The following is a 21,497-nucleotide window of genomic DNA, read 5'->3' on the forward strand; positions in this document are numbered from 1 at the left end:
CACAAACCTGCTATCTTCAGTCCCACCAAAACCCCTCCCTCATGGGCCTGCTAGCCCCCTCCAAGGACTCTAGGCTCCCCTAATCCCTCTCACCTCTTCCTGCATCGTGGCATACCTAGATTAGCCTGACGGCACCCCTGAATGTTTGTACAGTGGACATATAATCTACATTGCACAGTCGTGCAGAAGGGCTGTGAAGGGATGAAGAAGACCTAGCTTCAAAATAAATCCCTCTGTACAGATTGCATACTGGCTGCCATAAGTTAAAAGATTCCCAGGGAATCCACTTTTGCTATATTGCGATCTACACTGAACAATATGGTCCTGTTATTTCCACATGCAACTGGCCAAATAATGAAAGATAAACTCTTGAGGAATTTGTCATTTAAGAACAACTTTCAAAAGTAGGAGCAGTAAGAATAGTACAAGTGCATCAAAATCACTAGTGATGACAGTGTATGTAATGTCATCAAATTTGACTTGATAATGATTTTCATTAAGTTTGATTGCTACTGGGTATCTTTGTGTTTCTGCTAGTTGCTTTTGAAACAGATTATAAAATAAACAAGTTAGTTAACCTGAAGAGGTGGCTGCTGGGGAATTTTGTTACATAGCTTTCAATGTCTAAGTGTATCTTACCCATTGGATGCATTGCTAAATTAGATTGGAGGAAAGGACTGTTAGGGCTTTGAGCGGTACTGAACTGAGAATAGGCTGGCAATTTGGATTTCAAGTGTATAATTTGATTTAGAAATCAAATCACTTTAGAAATTTAGACCCTGTAAATATATTTTAAATGTTTGTATTATTAAAAAGAGCAAAACCTAGGTACTTGGTGCATAGAAAGGGATTTTGTGTATATATTTAGACAGCAATTCTGTGTTGTAATATGTTTCTACAAACAATGGGAAGACTTTTTCTGACTTTACTGAAAGTTAGTTCTGGACGTTTCACAGAATTATTTCAGAAAAGTATACTATTGGTGTCTTCTCCATAACATAGTTTGTATTATTTTAAGCAAATTTCTCTGGCAAAATTGAGAACATAAATAATTTTTAAACGGAAAGATAAAACTAAATCTTGCACACAAATGCACAGTTATAACAACTCCATTTTTTTCTCTTAAAACAAAACCAAAAACAATTCATCAGCTTTTTAACACTAGCTGTCATCAAACAGCAGAATCTAGGTTTTAATTAAATATAGCTTTTTTCCCCTTAATTAAAATGAGAAAGTGCTATTTTCTTATTTCAACACATCAAAGATAATGAGACACACGGAGTGAAATTGTTAAAATTCTTAAGGGTTTTTATTGGGAAAGGTATTTTTTGCATAAAAATGATTTTTCATGATTGAAAATAAAAATTCCAGTAGTTACGACAGTTGATAGTTGGGACTGTAGTGCACCTTTAACCAGGGTACTGGACCTCCATAAATTAAACCATCAATTATTAATATGCACCATTTTTTTTCTTATTGAGAACTTTTGGGAAATGTTAAATGAATTTGTGATTGATAGCAGGGTACAAAGTTTAAAGCACCTGTTTTTAAAAAAATTGCCTGCTTAACCTTGTGCAGTACTATAACATGGCACTTGAGAATTGGAAACAAACACACAGCAGTAAGAAGTGCTGCCAAAATAGCTGTATTTACTAACTCAACTTGACTGAGCTATAAGAGAGAGCATTTGAAACACCCAATATACTTCTTGAGAATGAATTTACAGTAGCACTTTATTTTAGTAGGATTTGTAATCAATTACATAATAATGTAGAGCTTGCCTATACTTCTTGACACATGGCAGCCTAAAAGCTACCTGTAAATATTTAATAAGCCCATCCTTCCAGTGCTTACTGAAAAGTAAAATCCCAATGATGTATAACATTGATGAGGCAGGGAATCAAAAAATAAATAATATTGGAAGTCCTGTCTTCAGTTCTTTGTCATTTGTTTGGTTTCTAAGTGTTTGGTCTACTATTTGTCTTCTCTGTCACATATTAGAAGGTTGATTATTTTAAAATGTGTTTTTAAAGAAAGTTTACAATTATACCCTTGGATGTGGGGTATATTAGCCTCAAAAATAAACCCTTCTGTACAGATTATATAATAATCCCATTATTAAGAGGTTCCCAGAATTTGGCATTATTTTCAGGATTGCAGTCAGATTTACCCATTTGCTTACTATACTGGCTCTCAGTGGGGTTGTACATTAAACATCAGATCTCTGTTCTTACCTTTAAAACAATTAATAGTCTACACCTGGGATACCTTAAACATAGTAACAGATGTTGGATACCCTTCTTCCATTGGCTTGTTGGAAATATTTTCATCCTGTGGAAAGCTTATCAGTGGAGGAAATGGAGATTTTCCTGAAGCTTGCTTAGGACTAGAATGATCTTCTCCAGTATGAATATCTAACTACCACCTCAGCTTCATCAGTTTTGTTTTTTTGAGCCACTTCAACTTCAATCTTCAATCCCATTTTAACTAATGATAACAAACACACAGCAAAGTATTTTCAGAACTAGATTGTCTTAAAAATATCCTTACAATCATTGACTTGTATAGAGTTGTGGAGAAATAAGACTATCAGATGTGGCAAATGCTATGGGTTGGTTTTCGTTTTTAAATTAACTGCTAGAATTTGGTTGTCACTTCTACTTAAAAGAAGATAAGCTAGTGATGGAATAGTCTGGGAGCTAAACATTTTAGTCTTTTATTGACTTTTTTTTAAAATTTTGAAATGCATTGGCATGAAAGAAAACAACTATATTTTAATTTTCACTGTTCCTGGGCTTTGTTGTACTTCCCTTGGAGGAGCTTGGCATCTGCTTTGGGAAGCCAGTATTACAAGTCAAAACTTCCTGGGTGAGACACTACATTGGGGGACTAGAAAGGTGTTATATACCAAAATCATCAATGACAAATGACAGTTCTTGTTAATATGTATTTTAATGAATTAGTAAGTGGAAATGCCAACTGTTAAATATCTGAAAGTAAAGTTAAGGTGCAATTTTTCAAAAGTGTATTTCTCACCCAGGGTTCACTTCGGCATGAATGGTTCCATGCATATTAATCCTGTTGCAAGCAAAAACAAGAATGAAATATCACCAGTTCTGGAAATACAGCTTACTGATGATTTGGTTTGTTTTTTTGATGCTACAGTAGAGATTAGGTAAAGTAAAATATTTCTTTCATATTCAGTTTACCATATGCTTAATATACAATTTCTTTAGAAGATAATATTGAAGACAATAGCTTGCATTATACGGTGGCTTTCATATGAAATGCTTTGACATTGTTATAAACAGTGATTAATTTAACTACCTAAATATCCAAGTTGTGTAGGCCAGTATAATTTTCCCTGTTTCATGCACAGTGAGGTACATAAACTGTCTTTTTGAAAGTTCTGTAAAGAAGTGTTTTTCAACCTTTTAGAGCCGCATTGATAGCCCTGCACCTTAGGCACATGGCACCCCTCAGAAAATGCGAGCTATTAGTTTTCACTTGTTTCTTGACTATGGAAAAATAATAGAATAATTCTTCTGTTGTCAAGAACTCAGATCACAACAGAGCAGAATGTCTTTAAGCACTATGGATTAATTATTTGAAATCTCTAAATTTATGTTGTGAATCATGTTTTACATGTAATAGTGCTAACATTGTGTGCTACCTCACAGCACCCTTGAAAGAATCTCAAGGCACCCCAGGTGCCTCAGTACCATGGTTGAGAATCACTACTACAGAGAGTTCAGTGGCAGGTTGGGAATTAAACCCATTATATTGGTTTCTGCCATCAACTCTAGCTACTGAACATAGTCCTTCCTTCATTTGCCCTTAAGGTCAGAAAACCTGCAGTCAGGCCTAAGAAGGTGGCCTGTTGCTTTGACACTGTTCAAAGGACAGGATCTGGCTCTGTAATAATTACTTGTTTGTTCCACCCCCAATATTTATATAAGGCTATTTTTATTAGAATTACATGACTTGTTATTTCCCAAAAAAGTATTTTACATATTTCTAGTCATTGGCACTAGAGAGAAATAAGATCATTTCAAGACTTGTTCACTTTGAGCCTTAAGATGAAAAGGGCTGTATAAGTACAAAGTAGCTTTTTTATGTATGTATGTGTGTGTATGTATGTATATGCATTTCATATTATACGTAAACAATATATGAAAATATTTCTTTGACTCCTGCCATGGTTTTTGAATGTTTCCTGTAATTTATAGTTGCGTTTAATTTGAGCATTGGTTAACATTTATCAGAATAAGGTTTTGTCGTTTTTAGCATTCACAGTGTAATGTGGTTCAATAGTCCTTTACTATGATGGGCTTTTTTAACTGTTAAACTAATACCGGATGTACTAATTAGTATTATAAGAGAACAGATAGCTCCTTTCAAATACATTAGCACTTGTCCTTTTCTGAAAAATGAAAATAGGATTTTTCATTTCAAAGCCTGAGGAATATTTGTCATCTAAATGACATATGTAGCTATACATAAACACTTGAACTGTGAAACAATGGTGGCAACTGGATGGACATTCAGATCTGGTTTAGGTCAGGAATAAAGCAAATCTGATGATATCTCTGTGTCCTCAGACACTAAAGACACCAAACTAACAGCCTGATAATGAAATAAATTGCACTGTGAAAGCTGTGCTTTGTACTAGAGCTGCATTAAAGTAGATTTCCCAGTTCTGTTATCCAATATGATATAAATATGGCTTCTATTGATTAAGTAATTCACAGTCTCTATTGTACTTGTCTTTGTATGTTCCATCTCTATAGAATACCTCTGTTTAGTAGAGGGGAAACTGAGATCCAAGAGAAGAAATTATTTGCCCAAGGTCATACAGGAAGTTAGCGCATGAAATTGACCCCAAGTTTCAGGCAGGTGCCATGACAAATGGATCATGTTAATTATGACTGACACTGTGCAGCAGATGCCCAGTTTTGGAAATGGTATTTAAATACAGAGCCCTGGAAATTATTCTTACAGTTGTTCTGAACAAAGATATAGTACACCTGTCCTGGTACTAGCCTGTTCCATTTATTTGTCAGTTAGAACCGTCATACATTTTTTGAAAGGAAAATGCTTCTGTCTGCCATGGTTTTTGGATCTCTTTATAGCATATTATAACAATTTTAATTGCTTGTTTGAAAATCCTGCACATGGTTAAATTGTTGCCCTGTTTGTGGAAGTTAGAGGATTTTTGTCTGTCTTTCAGGAATGCAGTTGAAAGTGAGCAGAAAGTAAGAATGATGGAAAGCCTGGATGTATGCTCTCCAAAATTTAGTTTCTTGAGAGCAAAAAGTGAGATTAAGCAGCAGACAGTCCGCATGTTATGTGATGTGTTATTGGATCAAGCAGTGTTACCTGGTGTGGGAAATATCATAAAAAATGAAGCTCTCTTTGACAGTGGTCTCCATCCAGCTATTAAAGTAGGTGAAATATTTCGAGGAATGTTCTCAAATTCTCTCTTTGCAGGGAACATAAACACAAACAATGTTTCATTTTTTGTGGGGAGGAAAGTTGTTTTCATCTGAATAATTCTCTCTCTTCCTTCTTTAGTTTTCCCTGTCCTCCGTTCTTTTGACCCTCCTGACCCCTACCAGTTGTGCTTGCTCATCCTCCTCCATGGGAGCTAGTTGGCACTGGAGCCTGTTGGCACTGTTTATGTATTGGTTGGTAGAATTACTACTGGACTGAGTAAGGGTTGTGCTTGCTACATCTGCAACTCAGATGCCTTCTTAACCAAGAATTAATTTAATTTTGAGACGCTGACCTTCTGTTTTGCACTGTTATTCAACCATGAAATCGCCAAGCCAAGCAATTATAAAGTAAATTAATTAGGAGGTAACAACAGTCACATTTTCCTTCTTGAGTATCTACAAAATATGTCTTTGTTTTGTTTCACTTTGCCTTCTTTATATTCATTTACTTTTGTTCCTCACACTTTGGTTGGCTATATTTTTTCCCTTGTTTTGCATATGCCAGACCTCTTCTGATGTGAGGATCCAAACATGGAGGGGAATTCTCTGTCTTTCAGGAGGAATCTGCTTTAATAATCCCTAAACAATCGTAGATCTCATGGATTCTTAAGTAGGACAAGGTTGCCCAGAGGGGGAGAGTGATTATTCCAAGTCAACTGAATAAAAATCTTTCTAGCTTTTAACTATATGAAAACTAAATCAAAATAAGGTACAAAATTAATGGGGACCCATTTTGGAGTTGAGGGATAGCTTATCTCAGCCTGACCCTAACCTTGTAGGTTAGACTTTAAGCCTTTGCTTTAATGCTTACTGTTGACTCCTATACTGGGTGTAATTAACCCTCCCTCCCCAGTCCCATTTTTTTTTACCACTGTTTCAGCCAAACTGGCTTAGTCTGCTCCAGAGTTTTGATTCAGGACACACTCAGAAAGCCTGCAATACCTACCTGCAATGCCCTCCACTCTGGCAGAAGTTACTCTACTTCTTCCAAGTGGAACAAGGCTTCTGGCATTACCCAGCAAGACTGTTACAGAGAATCCTACATCTTGATTCAGCTGCTACAGTTCATTTTGTCACCTTCCTCAGATACATTTGGTACCCTGGTACCATATTTGCTGCAATGTAGCTGTATATGGATGTGCACATGCTTTGGAGGCAGACAGCAGCTGCTGCCAGAGCTTTTGAGTATAGGTGTAACCACTGGTTATAATCAGCGTTAGTTGTACTTTTGCTGTGTCTTCTGCAGCCAGAGTCAGTTTTATTGTCACGTCTTATAAATGTTTGTTCAGTAGGCTTAATACAAATTATGCCTAAACACCATTCCAGCTGCCAGAGGCTTGTCTGCACTTTGGTTCCCACTAATTTTAACATTGGTTTAACTGAATTGGTGGTGAATTCTTTGGGGTAAGTGTCCCTTTCATAGGAACGGCTCTAAAGTGCAGATGGTTCTTTCTCTTCTGCAGGTGTTTTGTTCACTCTGTCTGCCTTTCTCACAGTCTGAGCCCTGCAACTTCAACAAAACAACTTTCCACCTGATAATGAAAGCCAGGTTCATATGTTGAAACCCTTTGCCCTTCGACTTTCTCCCCCCTAAATTACAGGGTAAACAAAAATGTCTTGTGGTATGTCCTTGTGGGTTAATAAATCTGGACTCCGGGAGTGCAAAGGAGAAAGAATTTCAAAGTTCGGAAACCTAACAAAAATGTTGTTAGCTACTGTCTTCTGATTAAACTGAGGAGCCTTTAGCTCAAGTGTGTCCATGGAGATGTCACACAGGAGAGGAGCATCCTATCTGATAACAAGGTTCTAAATCATTTAGGTCTTTCCAGGTTAACAGCAACATCTTAAAATCTACTGTGAAACCAAGAGGCAACCAGTGCGGATAACTACCTGAAATAAAACCCACTCTACTCTCCATCTATTGGGAACTTTTAGGTCAACAGAGAAGCAAAATGCTGATATATGGTTCCTCTCCCCCCTCCCAACCCACCCAAAGAATGAGGGAAAGCATCACAAACTAAGATGCTGTAGAGCAGTAAATAATGCAAAAGAAGAGGAAAAATAAGATACAGGACCCTGAGCACCTGTCTGAGTTTTCTCTTTGTCTGTGTAAAATCACTGTTTTAAGTCACTTCACTATGGTTTCTAAATGTATTCATGTTGCCTTAAAAACCAGGGGGTTGCTGGTTTTCCTCCCAAATGAACAGCAGACAGCAGGGTTGATATTGCCTTAAAGTATGCTTGAGTTTTCTCCAAGCGAGCGCCCAGTTACCTTCTCCTCCAAGCGAGCGCGCAGTTAATTCTTCAATAAACCAGTATATTGAATAAACCTTTTATTGAGCATTATAAAGTATTAACTCCAAGCATTATTAAGATATAATCTTAATAGTTTTAGTAATCTTAGCAAGATATAATCTTAGCAAACAGTAATTGTATATTACCAGTATCACACATCTCGAGAGCTGGCCAGGCATCCTCAGGGCAGGCTGGTTCCTTAAAGGGAGAGCAGATGTCTTCAGTTCTCAGGCATCGCTGGGGTGGGGGAAGAGGATGCTTCTTCTCTTTGTTCAGGTAGTAATATTTATAGTCCTTTAGTCACGTAACTACCAATTACGTAACTTTCTGTTTTTCATCCTCAACCTGATTTATGTCTTCACTTTATCACTGTTTCCCTCTTTTCTTGGTACCAGGAGCCATCTGCTCCAGATATGGGTAGAATGCTCCATAACAAGCCTTTTTTATCAGACTCTTGCAGAAAAACAAGCTACATCAGACCCTTTTTTCTGTAGATAGCGGGTTACACAATTGCATAACTCTGTGAATGTACTCTTAGCTTACTTATGTCAAGGCTACTTTAAGCCTTGCAGACCCAAGGGACAATTTCAGTCCTGTCAAGCATCAAGAGGCTAAACTGGCTCCACATTAACATTGTAGAAATTTGCTATATCAAAGTATTGCCTTATTCTCAGGTTTGTCAGCTGACAGATGAACAGATACACCACCTGGTGAAAATGACCCGTGATTTTACTCTTCTTTTTTATAAGGTAAGGACAAGAATTTCTAAGACAGCATCCTCTGAAACTTTCCACCAAAATATATACTCCGTATATAGCCGTCTAGTGGAAATGGTGAAAAATAGAAAAGCTGTAAGACAATGCATTAGAAATGGGAATGAAGTTTGGTTTATATGCTATTAAGCCCACCATTTATTAGAAAGTGAATAGGGGGTGAAAGCATGCAGGCAATTGTATCTATCCTTTTTTATCTATAACATTGTTGAACAGCCAGTGCCTGGATTTTTAAATAGCTTTTGACATTTCACAGCTAGTACCCTGCAAGACCATGTCCATGTGTATGCATATAATCAAATACTTTCAGAATAATAGGCTAGAGTTGGAGTATTAGATCTCCAAGGCTACTTGGGAAATAACCCTGGTGAGAAACTGGCTGCCATCCTGAACTGATGGGTAGAGGGATGGTTTGGGGATTCTTACCAGGGGATTCTGCTGGAGGGACTGCTCTTTCTTCTTGTTCAATCTGTAGTTCATAGGTGTTTGATAAACTTGAAACTAGCCATTTGGCTGATGGAAGTTGTTTGGAAGGTGCTTCGTCTTTCTCTGCCCAACCCTACAGCATCAGTAGTTGTCCTGTTCTTCCCCAAGGAACACTCCAGTGCCTGCTGGCAGCTGTTGTTGTTCCTTTACTTTCCAAAATAAATGGGATAAAGTTGACCCGATTTTTGTCTCTTTTACATCCCCATACAGAGATATGAGCTACAGCACTGAAATGATCTAATATCAAGTATATTTGTACTTGGTTAGTACCCGTTAAAGATATAAGGACTAAGGATCAGGTCCTGTTCCACTCTGCTCAAGTCCCTTGAAAACCATTAATGCCAAAGGGAGTGTTTTTTGTTCTTATTGCTTTTTGTGACTTAGTCTTAAGGCTAAAATAGAAATAGTAGATATATTAACTGCTTTCCCGGAACTTGAACTTGGTGAAATAGGACCGTGCTTTCTTGCCAATAGGTGGGATAAGTTGAAACTTGAAGTGTCTCTGGATAGTTGCATAGTTTCCCAAAGATGGTCCTGAATCATGTTTTGAAAGTTAGTGTCACAACTAAGAGCTAGAGTCATAACTTTTTAATGGAGGGTTTCCATTTTGCAAGAATAGATTATATTAATTCCTTAATTCAGTAGTGTTACTGAGGGAGTTGATACTGGCAGCAGCCCTGGGTGCCACTTATGATGTGGGAGGTTGCAAAAATATCTGCCACTGCAGTGGCCGCTGGTTGCTGCAATGGGCACAAAGGCAGCCAGTGATACCCCATGCGTCCCTGCTGCCCTAAGCATGGCCATGGTTGTGTGTGTGTGTGGGTGTGTGTGTGTGTGTGTGTGCGCGCGCTGAACTTAATGCTCTTGGTGTTTGCTAGGCATGCTCAAAGCATACATATCAGATTGGCCCCCTTCAGTAATTTGGGTGCCAGTATCTAGTTTCTCAATGCAAATAGGACTTAGGTGGGAGTTGCCTAGCTCCTCAAGGAGGGTGTGGGGAGAAATGCTGGTGCCTAGAGAACTTATAGGTGAAAACAGGTACCCAGTGAGACTGGATACCTCCTGGGTTAGGGATATTTCTTTGATTTTTGGCCCATAATTCTGAACATATAACAGAAAATCAGGAAGAACTCAACTGAGAATGAATAGTTAAGTGTATTAATTTATGAACGAGTCAGAGACAAAGACAATAGCAGAGTGTGACTGTTTTCAGTATTTTTTCTTAACATATTTTTATCTGCACGGTTGTTGATTTATGTGTGTGCACATGTATAAATATTATTTAAAATTGTGAATTTTCATTGAAAGATCAGGAGGACTAGAATCAGATCAAATCTGTACCTCAAAATCTCATTATAAATATGTTCTGTTTTAGTGCCGCAAGACTGGATCTGCACTCTATAAACATTACAAGGTATACAAACGTCCAAACTGTGGCCAATGCAATGGAAAGATCACTGTTTGCCGTCTAGGAGAGAATAACAGGATGACATACTTCTGTCCTCAGTGTCAGAAGGACAGGCCTCAGCTTGTTGACGTAAAGTATGACATTTGCTTTCAAACCCTTTAAAGTGTGGCTCTGCTTAGCGTAGATGCTGATGTAGAAGTAATGTACTCGTCTTACTCAAATAGTTCTGATTCCTTGGTGTATTCAAAACTGTATGTTTTGCTTCCACTGTGGGTTTTTTCCCTCTTGTTCTGTTAGCAGTTCAGAGGCAGCTCAGTTGAGAGAGAGAGAAGAATTAAATTTCTATTTGCACATCAGAGCTGTTGACTAAATTCCAGTCGGCTTCAATTATTAGTTGAATTTCATTTCCAAATGCACATTCAAACCTTTGAAATTTTTTGAACCTTCAACTGTTAACCTGTATAATCATGTGAATTGTACAGCTGCTTCTCTTAGTCTCCCTTCAGCTGGCCACCTATTGCTCTTCTTATTAACTAGAAGCATCCTGTCTTAAATTAGGTCCCCTTGCTGCAAACACTTAAACCTGTATTTATTTTTACACACATCAGTTTTAGTGCTTTCAGTGAGATTACTGATGTGTGTAACCGTAAGCACTTTGTAAATCTTCGTAGGGTAGGGGGATTAGATTACAAGGTTTTGGTTTAAAAACTGTCTTCCTACAATGGGGCCCTGATCCTGACCAGGCTGCTGGATGCTACATCATAAATTGTTAGATGTAATTTATTGGGAATAAAGGAGCTGTCCAGGTATTATTGAGAACAAAATAAGTCTGTGAGGTTTTGTATTCTGACCTACAAAATATTATAATTGATGCTAATGGGTGAGAAAGTAATGTGGCAGTAGAAACCTTTAAATTCTATATTCCTTACATGTTCATAACAACTATCTAGCCTTACTATAATAGATTTATATTTGATTTAATTTGGCTTTGCAAAATCAAGAAAAAAAACCAAAACCTGAAGGTGGCTACTAAAGTGACCAGTGACTTCAGGTCTTTCAATTTATAGGTGGCAAACTTTGGAATAGGCTTCCCAGAGAGGTGGTGCTCTCACCTTCCCTGGAAATCTTCAAGAGGAGACTGAACAGGTACCTGGCTGGGGTCTTATGACCCCTCCCACCCCCAGTGCTCATTCCTGCCCATGGCAGGGGGTCGGACTAGATGATCTGTCTAGGTCCCTTCCGACTCATTGATTCTATGATTCTATAACTTGTTAACATGAAAGGCGGTGATTTCTAGAAACACTCTGAGCATGGATTGTTTGAACTCTCTTGCACTTTTTTCATGACACCCAAAAGAAATACTTACTGGTTACTTCTGAAAATCCTGGCCTGTGTTCTTATTTAATATGTTATCATTTAATAGTCTTTTCTTAGAATCTTACAGTAAAAAGGGATTTCAGGGATCATATTATCTAAGCCCTTGCATAGCTGAAGGATTTGCTGTTTTCTAGCCTGTGGTTCTCAACTGTTTTGAAGTCTAGGCACCCCTTACTGAACTCAAGACACCCTTCCCCAATTTTTTTAATTAAGTGGCAATCAATTAAAAAAACTAATTTATATATTATAGTGATTACCTCCTTGCAGAAGGGCTGGACATAGGGGATGAGGAATTAGCTGGGAAGGGACAAGCCTTATCTGCTTATCTTCTTATGCCTGGTTTGTCTCCTCACAACTTCCTGCACCCTTCAAAGGATCTGGTGGCACCCCGGGATACTGCAGCATCCAGGCTGAGAATCACTGTTCTAAGCCATCCTATACAGATGTCTACACTGACTCTTCTTCAAAGCCTCTAAAGAAGGAGATTCTATAACTTCCTTAAGCAGCTTGTTCTATTTTCTTACTGTTCTTATAGTTAAGAAGCTTTTCCTGAGCCTTAGTCTAATTTTTTCTTGCTGTTGTTGTTTGCACCCATTGTCCCTGTAGTCTAAACCCAAAGACTGTGCTTGCAGGGTGTTAAGTTTGAATGGCAGATAACCAGGGGTAAGTTCATGTCTTTGGTATTCCTACCATTTGGCCTGAAAGAGTATTTGGTACAAGGATGAAAAGGGCAGTCATGTATTTAGGCAATTTGGCTGCTTGCAGATGTTAAAAACAAACCAACCAACTAATTGGCACTTTACTTTAAACTTGGTGTGCTACCATGCGGAGCCCATTACATGCCCTGAAAAGGCAGCGCATTAATTGGACCCAGCTCACCCAACATCTGTATAGATCGGGTGCTTTAGTCGGGCTTTTTTGGTATTTTTATCAAATAGCTGATTGAATCTAATAGCTGATTGGAAGATTGTGGGCTTAACTGCTCAACAGTTCTGTGGGTAGAAAACTGGCTGCACAGCAGGACCCAGAGAGTTCTCATGAGTGGCTCTGTGTTGTCCTGGCAAGAAGTAGCCAGTGGTGTCCCTCAGGGGTCTGTGCTTGGACCGGTGCTTTTCAAGATCTTTATCACGGATTTGGATATGGGGGTGAAAAGCTCACTGGCAAAGCTTGCAGATGACACCAAGTTATGGTGTGGTCATACCAGAAGATAGGTTGCAGATACAGGCGGACCTGGACAGGCTGGAGAGTTGGGTGAACCAGAACCAGATGAAGTTCAACACTCAGAAGTGTAAGGTACTCCATCTGGAGACAAACAATCCCCAATGTACCTACAGGTTGCGTGGCGAAAATTTGACTTGCACCATGGCTGAAAGAGACCTGGGGGTGTAGTGATCGACCATCGCGTGAACATGAGCCAGCAGTGTGATGCTGTGGCCAGCAGGGCAAACAACACGCTGGCATGCATTAATCGTTGCATCTCATGCACAGTTAACTGATATTCCCACTGTAGTCTGCACTGGTGAGACCACAGCTGGAGTACTGCGTATGGTTCTGGGTGCCGCACTTCAACAAGGATGTGTAAAACTTGAGAGGGTCCAGAGAAGAGCCACCCATAAGATCAGGGACTTGCAAGACAAGCCATACAAGGACAGGCTGATGGACTTGGGCCTCTTCAGCCTATAGAAGAGAAGGCTGAGAGGGGACTTGGTAGCGGCTTACCACTACATCAGGGGAGTACATCAAGAACTCAGTGAACAGCTGTTCACCAGGGCACCCCTGGGAAAGACCAGGAGCAATGGATACAAACTCCTGGAAGGCTGCTTCAGGCTCAATTCCAGGAAAAACTCCTTCACAGTCAGGCTGTCCAGACTGTGGAATAAACTTCCTCCAGTGGTGGTGAAGTCACCTACCCTGGAAATCTTCAAAAGGGGACTGGACAATTACCTTGCTGGGGTCACTTGACCCCAGTTGTTTCTTTCTGCCTAGTGCAGGGGGACAGAACCTGATGAACTACAAGGTCCCTTCCAGCCCCTAACAATCTATGAATCGGCTTTAGATAAAAGTACGAAAAAGCCCTGTTAAAGCTCCTGGTCTATACAGATGCTGCAGAGCTGGATTAAAGCAACAGGCTGCTTTTTCCAGTAAAGCACGGGTTATGTTGGTTTTTTTGTTTTTGTTTTCTAAATGTTTGCAAGCAGCCTTGATGTTTGGGCTTTACAGTGAAAAAGAAAAACTTTTGTTCTAAATGAAAGCCTTTGAATGTGCAGAAAAGTTAAGAAACCTCTAATTTTGCTGTACTCTAAGTGTGGGATATGTTACATTTTATTTTTTTAATATGTTTCTTTTTTTTCTCCCTGTGGGTTTTGCTGAGATGTTAACATTTGCATGTTACAAAGACATTTTTAGTCTTTTACCAGTTTTGTTAGCAGCTCTTTTTCTGCTTGCTAATTTGGAAAAAGTGAAAATACGTTTGGTATGACACCAGGCGTAAAGGGTAAAATTTTCAGAAAACGTCTTGCTTTCATTGAAGCATCTGAGAACATAAGTCATTCTTTACCCACTGTTTTCATTAGGATAACGAAGCTTTAGAGAACACTTACGTTCCATCTCCATCAGGCTATACCCCACCTCCCAAAGATCTTTGCTAAAGATTTATAATCATCTTTGAGTCCAGATCAAATGGAAAATTCCAGCATAGAAGACAAATATTTTATTGATAAATTTCTGAAAATATAAAGCAAGGGGTTTTAATTAAAAGTGTTTTGAAACAGGCTTGAAAGAGAGTGGTGTTCTTGGGTCAGATAAGAAGGAAAAGATGCAGGAAGAACTGCTTTATTTTCCCCCTTGTACCATCCTAGAACAGACTGATATGTAACTTTCAAACAACAGTAAAAGTGCAGCTGTATAACTGTTACTTGCAATAATATTGTTTCTCAAGTGTGTGCTTTTTCTCTAATACTTGGAAAAAGTAGTAAAAGAACAACATTTCTCTTTTCTTCTAAGGGTACTATTGTGCAAGTGTCAGATCATACAGTGTTCTATCACTCTGTATATTCTGTTGGACAATCCCTTTCCTAGAATGAAATGCATCTACTTCAGGTGTCAAGGAAACATCAATCTACTGTGTCAAGGTTTTCATATTGTAAGGCCCAAAAGAACCACTGACCAGTCTACCTTGACATGCAAGTTATAGAATTTTATCCAGTAGTTCCTGCATTAAGCCCAGTAACTTGTGTATTTGGACCAGCTTACAATATAAGTAAAATAACCTAAACACTTCCTTTTACCAAATCAAGCCTATCTTGAAACTTTAAAATAGCTAAAGAAATGAAAACAGATCTGGTGAAATATACATAGAAATATTTTAGATTCTGTTAGATGACACAGACTGTAACAAATCCTAGAATTGCATTCCTCATTGGTGACTGACTGGTAGGATGTATTCTACCCAAAACTAAACCCCCTTCCTCCCTACCCACCCCCATCTCTCTCCATCCCCTGGCTTGGGGGAAAAATTCAGTATCTGACAAATTCAAAACCCAAGCACCTCACAGCGAAAGGTGTAACAAGGTCTTATGGAAGCACTGCAGCAACACTTCCAAATTAAAAGATTTAAGCTTTCATGTGCGCACACAGATGCATGCACACAGTTTTGAGAGGAATTTTTAGACAGGTTTAATCAAGTCTGTTTAAAAAAAATCCTTTTGTATTCTGTCTGTGGCTGAATTGGTTTCCCGGAATTGAAACCACTTATGCCTGATTAAGTAACATCAGGGAAAGAAAAGAGATGGGTTAAAACTGAAACTTGTAAAGCTAAACAACTCTCACCCTTCTCAAAATTGATATAAAATAAATGTTTATGTACATATAATATGGTAGCATGTTCAGACTGAGTAATGAAACTAATCCTTCCTTCCAGGTAGTAACTATTATTGTAAACAAAGTAAGTGCAGCTATAGTAATGGTAGTTACTTCTAATGAAAACAATTGCACATCAATTTTCTGGATGTAAGGTAGGAGTTCCAACTTGGCTTATCGATCGGCAATCAGGAATGCAGTACCTGCAGTTACACTGAAAAAGGATGGGTTTGATTTATCAATGCTCCAATTCTGAACAGATTACTAAATGCTAATGATTTAATCAGTATTCTTGAAACTGGTATAAAAAACAATTTCTTCTATATGTTCCCCCCCCCCTTTTTTTCAGTCATGTGAGTAAAAGATCATGCTTTGTACGGGCTGGATTCTCAGCTATTTGCTCTTATTACAGCAGTGTGGACTGCTGTACACCAGTGTGATGCTTATATCAGTGGAAGAGAGTAAAGAAATCAGTTAGGGCATGAACATGCATAACAATCAGAATGGTTTAAATGTGGTTTAAACCTGAAGCAGCCAGACATACAAGCCTGTTAAACTGGTTTAAAAGCCACCTAGAATTGTTCAAAAGTATACATGGAAAATCTATTTTGAATTGGTTCACTGTGAACTGGTTCAGTGTTATGTGTAGCCACCAACCGTTCTGTGACAAGGGTCTCCTGGCATCCCACACTGCATCACAATCTCTTTTCCTTCCCACCCTCCCCTGCCCCCACAGCTTCAGTTGGCTACTCTGGTATGCAGAGAGGACTCTATGATTCCCTTTTTTCCTCTTGTTGACACTTTTAATCAATGAGCACCCCTGTGCTGCTGCTTCAATAAAAGCCATTTTTCTAACAACTAACTGTGTCCATGTAACTGCAACTCCTCATGACGCTTCACTCCCTTCCCTGCAAACCTAGAAACTAAAAATCATGGGCCCAAGCAACTCTGGGGCCCCCTCTCTCCACCCCTTCTCCCAGTCAGGCAAGCATGCTGCAGACTGTTGGTTGCAGACTATTGCAGTTTATTGAATTAATGTTCAGGAGAGAAGGGAACGTAGAAAACCCCAGCCATAGGTGACCAACCCCCACTCTGCTCCTGCCCCATTCTATCCCCATCCCCACAGTAAAGCATGCTGGACTGGGTGCTCACTCCCACCCCAGCACTTTGCACGGTTGTCAACCAGTTCCCATTTAGTGTCATTTTGAAACAGTTTGATTGCTATGAGTGGTTGCACCTTTACATTCAATACTCTGCCACCAACTGTGCAATCTTGATCAGTTTGACCTCTCTAAGCCTTAGCTTTCTCATTTGGTTATTCATTAATGAGGACTCTGAAAGGGAAGAGCAAGGAGACTGGTAGTGGAGTGCTGAATACAATTTCCCACACCTCATTCTCAGAGTTGCTTATTGAAAAGGGCAGGGGTTTGGAGCTGAGAAAAAGGCTAGGACATCCAGCTGTAGAGCAGAGTGGATAATAATTAACTATTATTAAGGCACTATGAGATCTCTGACATGCCATTTTAGTTTGAGTAATTCTTATATTTATTAGCTATTCAGTATTGAGGAGGAATTGCCCTTTGGGTAAAGGAAGAGTCTAACTCTAATCTTGACATTCTGTCCGAGCTATGATAGGCAGCTGTAATACAGGTACTACTGTTCTCCAGCCCTGCGTCTCCCAGCACATATTGGTGCAAGTCAATTTGTAGAAGAAACTTCACAAAATGTTAACATCATTTATTTTTGTTTCACAGCAAACTGCCAACTAGAAATAGCCTAATTGGCTGGGCATATGGCAGGGGGTCATGTTCTAATGAACATGTAGCTCAGAAATCTGAAGAAGAGTGGACGTGTATGCTCTGTACTCTAATAAACAAGCCTTCTGCTAAGTTCTGTGATGCCTGTTTGACTTCAAGGCCTGAAGGTAATGAAGGTTTGGGGTGTTTGTTTTGTATTGTATTTACATAAAATGTTGTGGGAAATGGTATCTTGTAGGTGAATTGAAAACCTTTTGTTCTTTTATTTGTTTCATGGTTGTATTTTTTAAGTTTAAGGCCAAACTTGAAGGCCAGACTTTTGGAGGATGTAACATAAAATATAACCTTGTGAACTGCATGCTTGAATAATAGCGTGTTTAATATTTAACATGGATACATACATGTGCAATTCATACACGAGTGATTTAACTGACCCTTTAAAGTCTAACATATAATTAAAAGTCTGATTCTGTAAAGTGCTGAACATTCTCATAACTCCCAGGGAAATCAGTGGAAGTTGGACACAGCTCAAGAAGCCCCAGGGAGACAGGTTCCCCCTCTTACAAAGAAGCCCTATGGCACAGAGAAGAAATGTGACAATGTTTCTGTCTTTCCTTCAGTTTTCTAGTGATAGGCCATGTGATTAGAAGTGTTAGGGAGTCCTAGCTGGATGCCAGAAAAATCCAAACCCCCAGAAATTCTTACCTTCAGAGAAGGGATAACTGTGGGCTCTGGTAGTAAATTATCCAGATAGCTGGGCTCCTACTGGAGTCTTACTTCTTTTGGCAAGATCTCCATGAGACTGCTCAGTAGCTGCTGTGGAGGGGACCTAGAGAGAGGGAGAGAAAATAGTACGTATTGAAATAAATATCCATCTATCTAGAAGCCTATGCATCAAACAAGGAGTGGTGAAGCAGAAAGCAGATTTTCCTCCTCTGTTTTTTTCCAGACCCAGTCCTTTTATAGATCCCTGCATTGGAACATTGATGTAGGGGAGGAATAGAATCCTGCTTCCAATCCTTCATGTTAAAAGGAAGGACTCAGCTCAAGAGGCAGGCTCAGAAATCTTTGGATTGTTATGGGTATCTCAGGAATCTTCATTGTAAGCTCAGGCATTGTGTTTTTCAGGGGGGGAAACTTCTTACAGTACAGTGGTATGTGCCATTTTTACCTACAAAACAGATCTATATCTGTTGCACTACACTATGCTTAATGAATTATTCAGTAAAGCTTTATTTGGCAGATTTCAGCAACTTAATGCATTATTCTTCAGTCCTAATGTTTCATAAACTTGAGATGGAATAGATTATTTAGAGAAGAAATCATACAGCTGGAAAGGATGAATGTTCCTACTGCATCCTGTATTCCATGCCCCAATATTAAAATTTCACTGAGTTTAAATACATCATTCAAAGTGTATATGCCCAAGAAATTGTCTTAGCTGATTAGGGAACTTTTGACACACAATCCCTACAATATGTCTAAGTTGCCTACTCAGTTTAAAAATCTCAGACATGGTGCTGATCGCTACATTTCTACTAACTTTTTAAAACACTTTTAAAACTTGTAGTTCATTTCACGTGTCTTTTTGTAGCGAGGAGTAGAATGTGTTGCTCTCCTGTGTCATGCTTAGCTGGCATAACTTTCTTTCCCCAGGCCAGGAAAGAAGAGCAAGTATCTGCAGATAGCACAGATTTCTGTAGCCAGTAGAGGCTAATCTCACTGGCAATTTTCTTTCAAAAATCCCAGTGCCAGGAATCTGAATGCCTTAGTCTGTCCACAAATTCAGATTTGCCAATTAACTTCTCTCCTGGAATTTATACAGCCATCTGGTTTTCTAAAATGTGCAGCAGTTTTTGTACAATAAAGGCTCTTGAGCTTAGTTTTAGAACAAAATCCTGATTATTCTGTATCTTTTTTTCCATCTTAGTTGTACAGCTCTAAGATGCCATCAAAGACTGAGGTTTGGAGTTTGAGGATTTGGTTAATAACTTTGTTTACAAATTTCAAAAAAAAAATTATGTATGATTTTGTATTTCAGGAATTGGTATGAAATGTGACTTTAATGGCCGGCTTTATTTGGCTTTTTTTCTGAAGCTTGAGATTCCTGGTCCATGTGTGGTCTGCTGCTTTTATACTGCTATTTTGCTTCCTAATTTAGTTAATGTTTGTAGGAGGACCTTGCCCCGAAAAGCAGCCATGACATCCCCTGGTGGCCATATTACCTCTGCCTCACCTTTGCTCCTTAGAGTACCCTCCCTTGTTGGTTTTTCCTGCCATGCCTTGATAGATATTTTCATTCTTAGGGAGGCTGCCCCCAGGACCCTGAAGTGAGCCTCAGCTCACCTCTTTACCAACTTACATACCTAGTTGTCATTAGTCTTGCCCTGAGGTAGTAAATCGCCTTAGAGGGTTCCAGCGTCCACGTAGCCATGACCATGCCTTGCAAGTCTTACTCTTCACCAGCCTATGTAGGCTTCAGCCATCTTGGCCTTAGCCTGCTGGTTGCTCTGGTTGGAGACTTCTAGCCTAGGCCCACTTGCTCTGGCTTGGCTTCTGGGTTCCAGCCTGCCTGCATGTCTTTCTCTGTCCTGTCAGGCCTTTGGCCCTTTTCGTCTTGGCCTGTCTCGCTCTGGCTCTGATCAGGCCTTTGGTCCGCTCAGCCCTAGCTTATCCCTCCATCTCACCCTCGGCGTGCAGACTCTGGCTTTCTTAGCTTTAGCCTGTCTGTCTTGCCTTAAGGGTGCAGGCTCTGGCCCTCTAGGCTTTAGCCCACTCCTGTTAAGGCTCAGAACCTGGAAACCTGGAGTGCCTCCTGTTCACCTCTACAGCCACAATCCAGTCCTCTAATCTAAACTGCAACCAAAATGTTAGCAACCTTCAAATAAAATTCTCAAAGCCCATCTGGGTGCTCATCATTTGACTACAGAAGCCCCCTCCCCTCTGGGGCCCATCATTTGACTACAGAAGCCCCCTCCCCTCTTGCTGGCTGCCTCCTAGCCCATGGAGTACATCCTGCCTTGCAGTTTTTGCTCCCTGACAGCTTAGGCAGAGTTCAAAGCAGTACTGTCGTCTCTGTCTCAGGGACCCAGGTTTATATTCCCTGAGCTCCTCCTCAACTAGTCAGGTGTTCCCCTAACCAGCAGCAGGTATGCACCCTAGACCTAATGAGTTATTCTCTTTACTGAACTGCACTTCTTTCTCTCCTTCCTACTTGGCACCCTGTCCTATTGGCCTGTTTCTCTGCAGCTGGCTACTAGGTAGGTCTTTGCATCCCTGTGGCTCCCTAGCTGCCTATCCTGCAGCTAGCCCAGGTTCAGCTGCCTGATCCTGCCTGTGGGCCCTATCTTGTGCACTCTCCATCTTAAAGTAACACTAACCCCCATGTTACAATGCTTTTAAAGTATTTTGAAGTTTTTGGAAGAAAGACAGTATATAAGGTATGTAAAGATTTAAAGTTTCTAAGGACATGTCAGTTCTTCGGCATAAAGTGTTGCATATAGAATCATTAATTGTATAACCACAGCTGTTGGAGAGAAGTTATTTGCCCGTAACTCAAATTCTTCATTTTCTTTCCTTATGGCAAATCCTACCTACCTACTATTCGTCCTCCTTGAACTGACTTCAGGGTGCTAAAACCAGTTTGATTCCACTGTATAGCAGAACCAAAATACAAGGAGATTGCACCTTTGTGCGCTATGAAACAAATCTATCTTAGAGAGTCTTGTTTTATTTCCCTGAGGGTAGTCACCTTTGTGCTGCTATAAACATTTTTATATGGCAGCATGAAGGCGAAGCACACAGACACCCATCCCCCTTGTCGCTTCACAAATGCCCAAAATTTGTGGTTGCAACATGGGTGGTATCAATTTGTGTCACTTTATTGCAGCAGGCATCTGTTAGGTTTATCGCAGGACAGCATGGTCAGCCCAGACCTGCCTGTGCTCTCCAGCTACCCTGAGCAGGCACTTTCAGGGATTCAGGGGCCCAATCCTTCGTGCCTTGAGAATGAGACTTTCTAGGGCAGGGGTGGGCAAAATGCAGCCTG

At 39.7% G+C, this 21,497-nt stretch overlaps 1 protein-coding gene across 1 annotated transcript in view; it reads left to right on the forward strand.

The window, feature by feature from the left end:
* Positions 1 to 21,497, forward strand: part of NEIL3 (nei like DNA glycosylase 3) — a 74,334-nt gene that overhangs the window by 43,376 nt on the left and 9,461 nt on the right. The window contains exons 3-7 of the mRNA XM_019521868.1: positions 3,041 to 3,175; positions 5,231 to 5,444; positions 8,465 to 8,539; positions 10,425 to 10,591; positions 17,447 to 17,616. Of these exons, the coding sequence (XP_019377413.1) occupies positions 3,041 to 3,175; positions 5,231 to 5,444; positions 8,465 to 8,539; positions 10,425 to 10,591; positions 17,447 to 17,616 (761 nt within the window). The remainder of the gene's footprint in view (positions 1 to 3,040; positions 3,176 to 5,230; positions 5,445 to 8,464; positions 8,540 to 10,424; positions 10,592 to 17,446; positions 17,617 to 21,497) is intronic.

Source organism: Gavialis gangeticus, unplaced genomic scaffold (assembly GCF_001723915.1).
Source record: "Gavialis gangeticus isolate Ggan-Ray unplaced genomic scaffold, GavGan_comp1, whole genome shotgun sequence".
NCBI lineage: Eukaryota > Metazoa > Chordata > Crocodylia > Gavialidae > Gavialis > Gavialis gangeticus.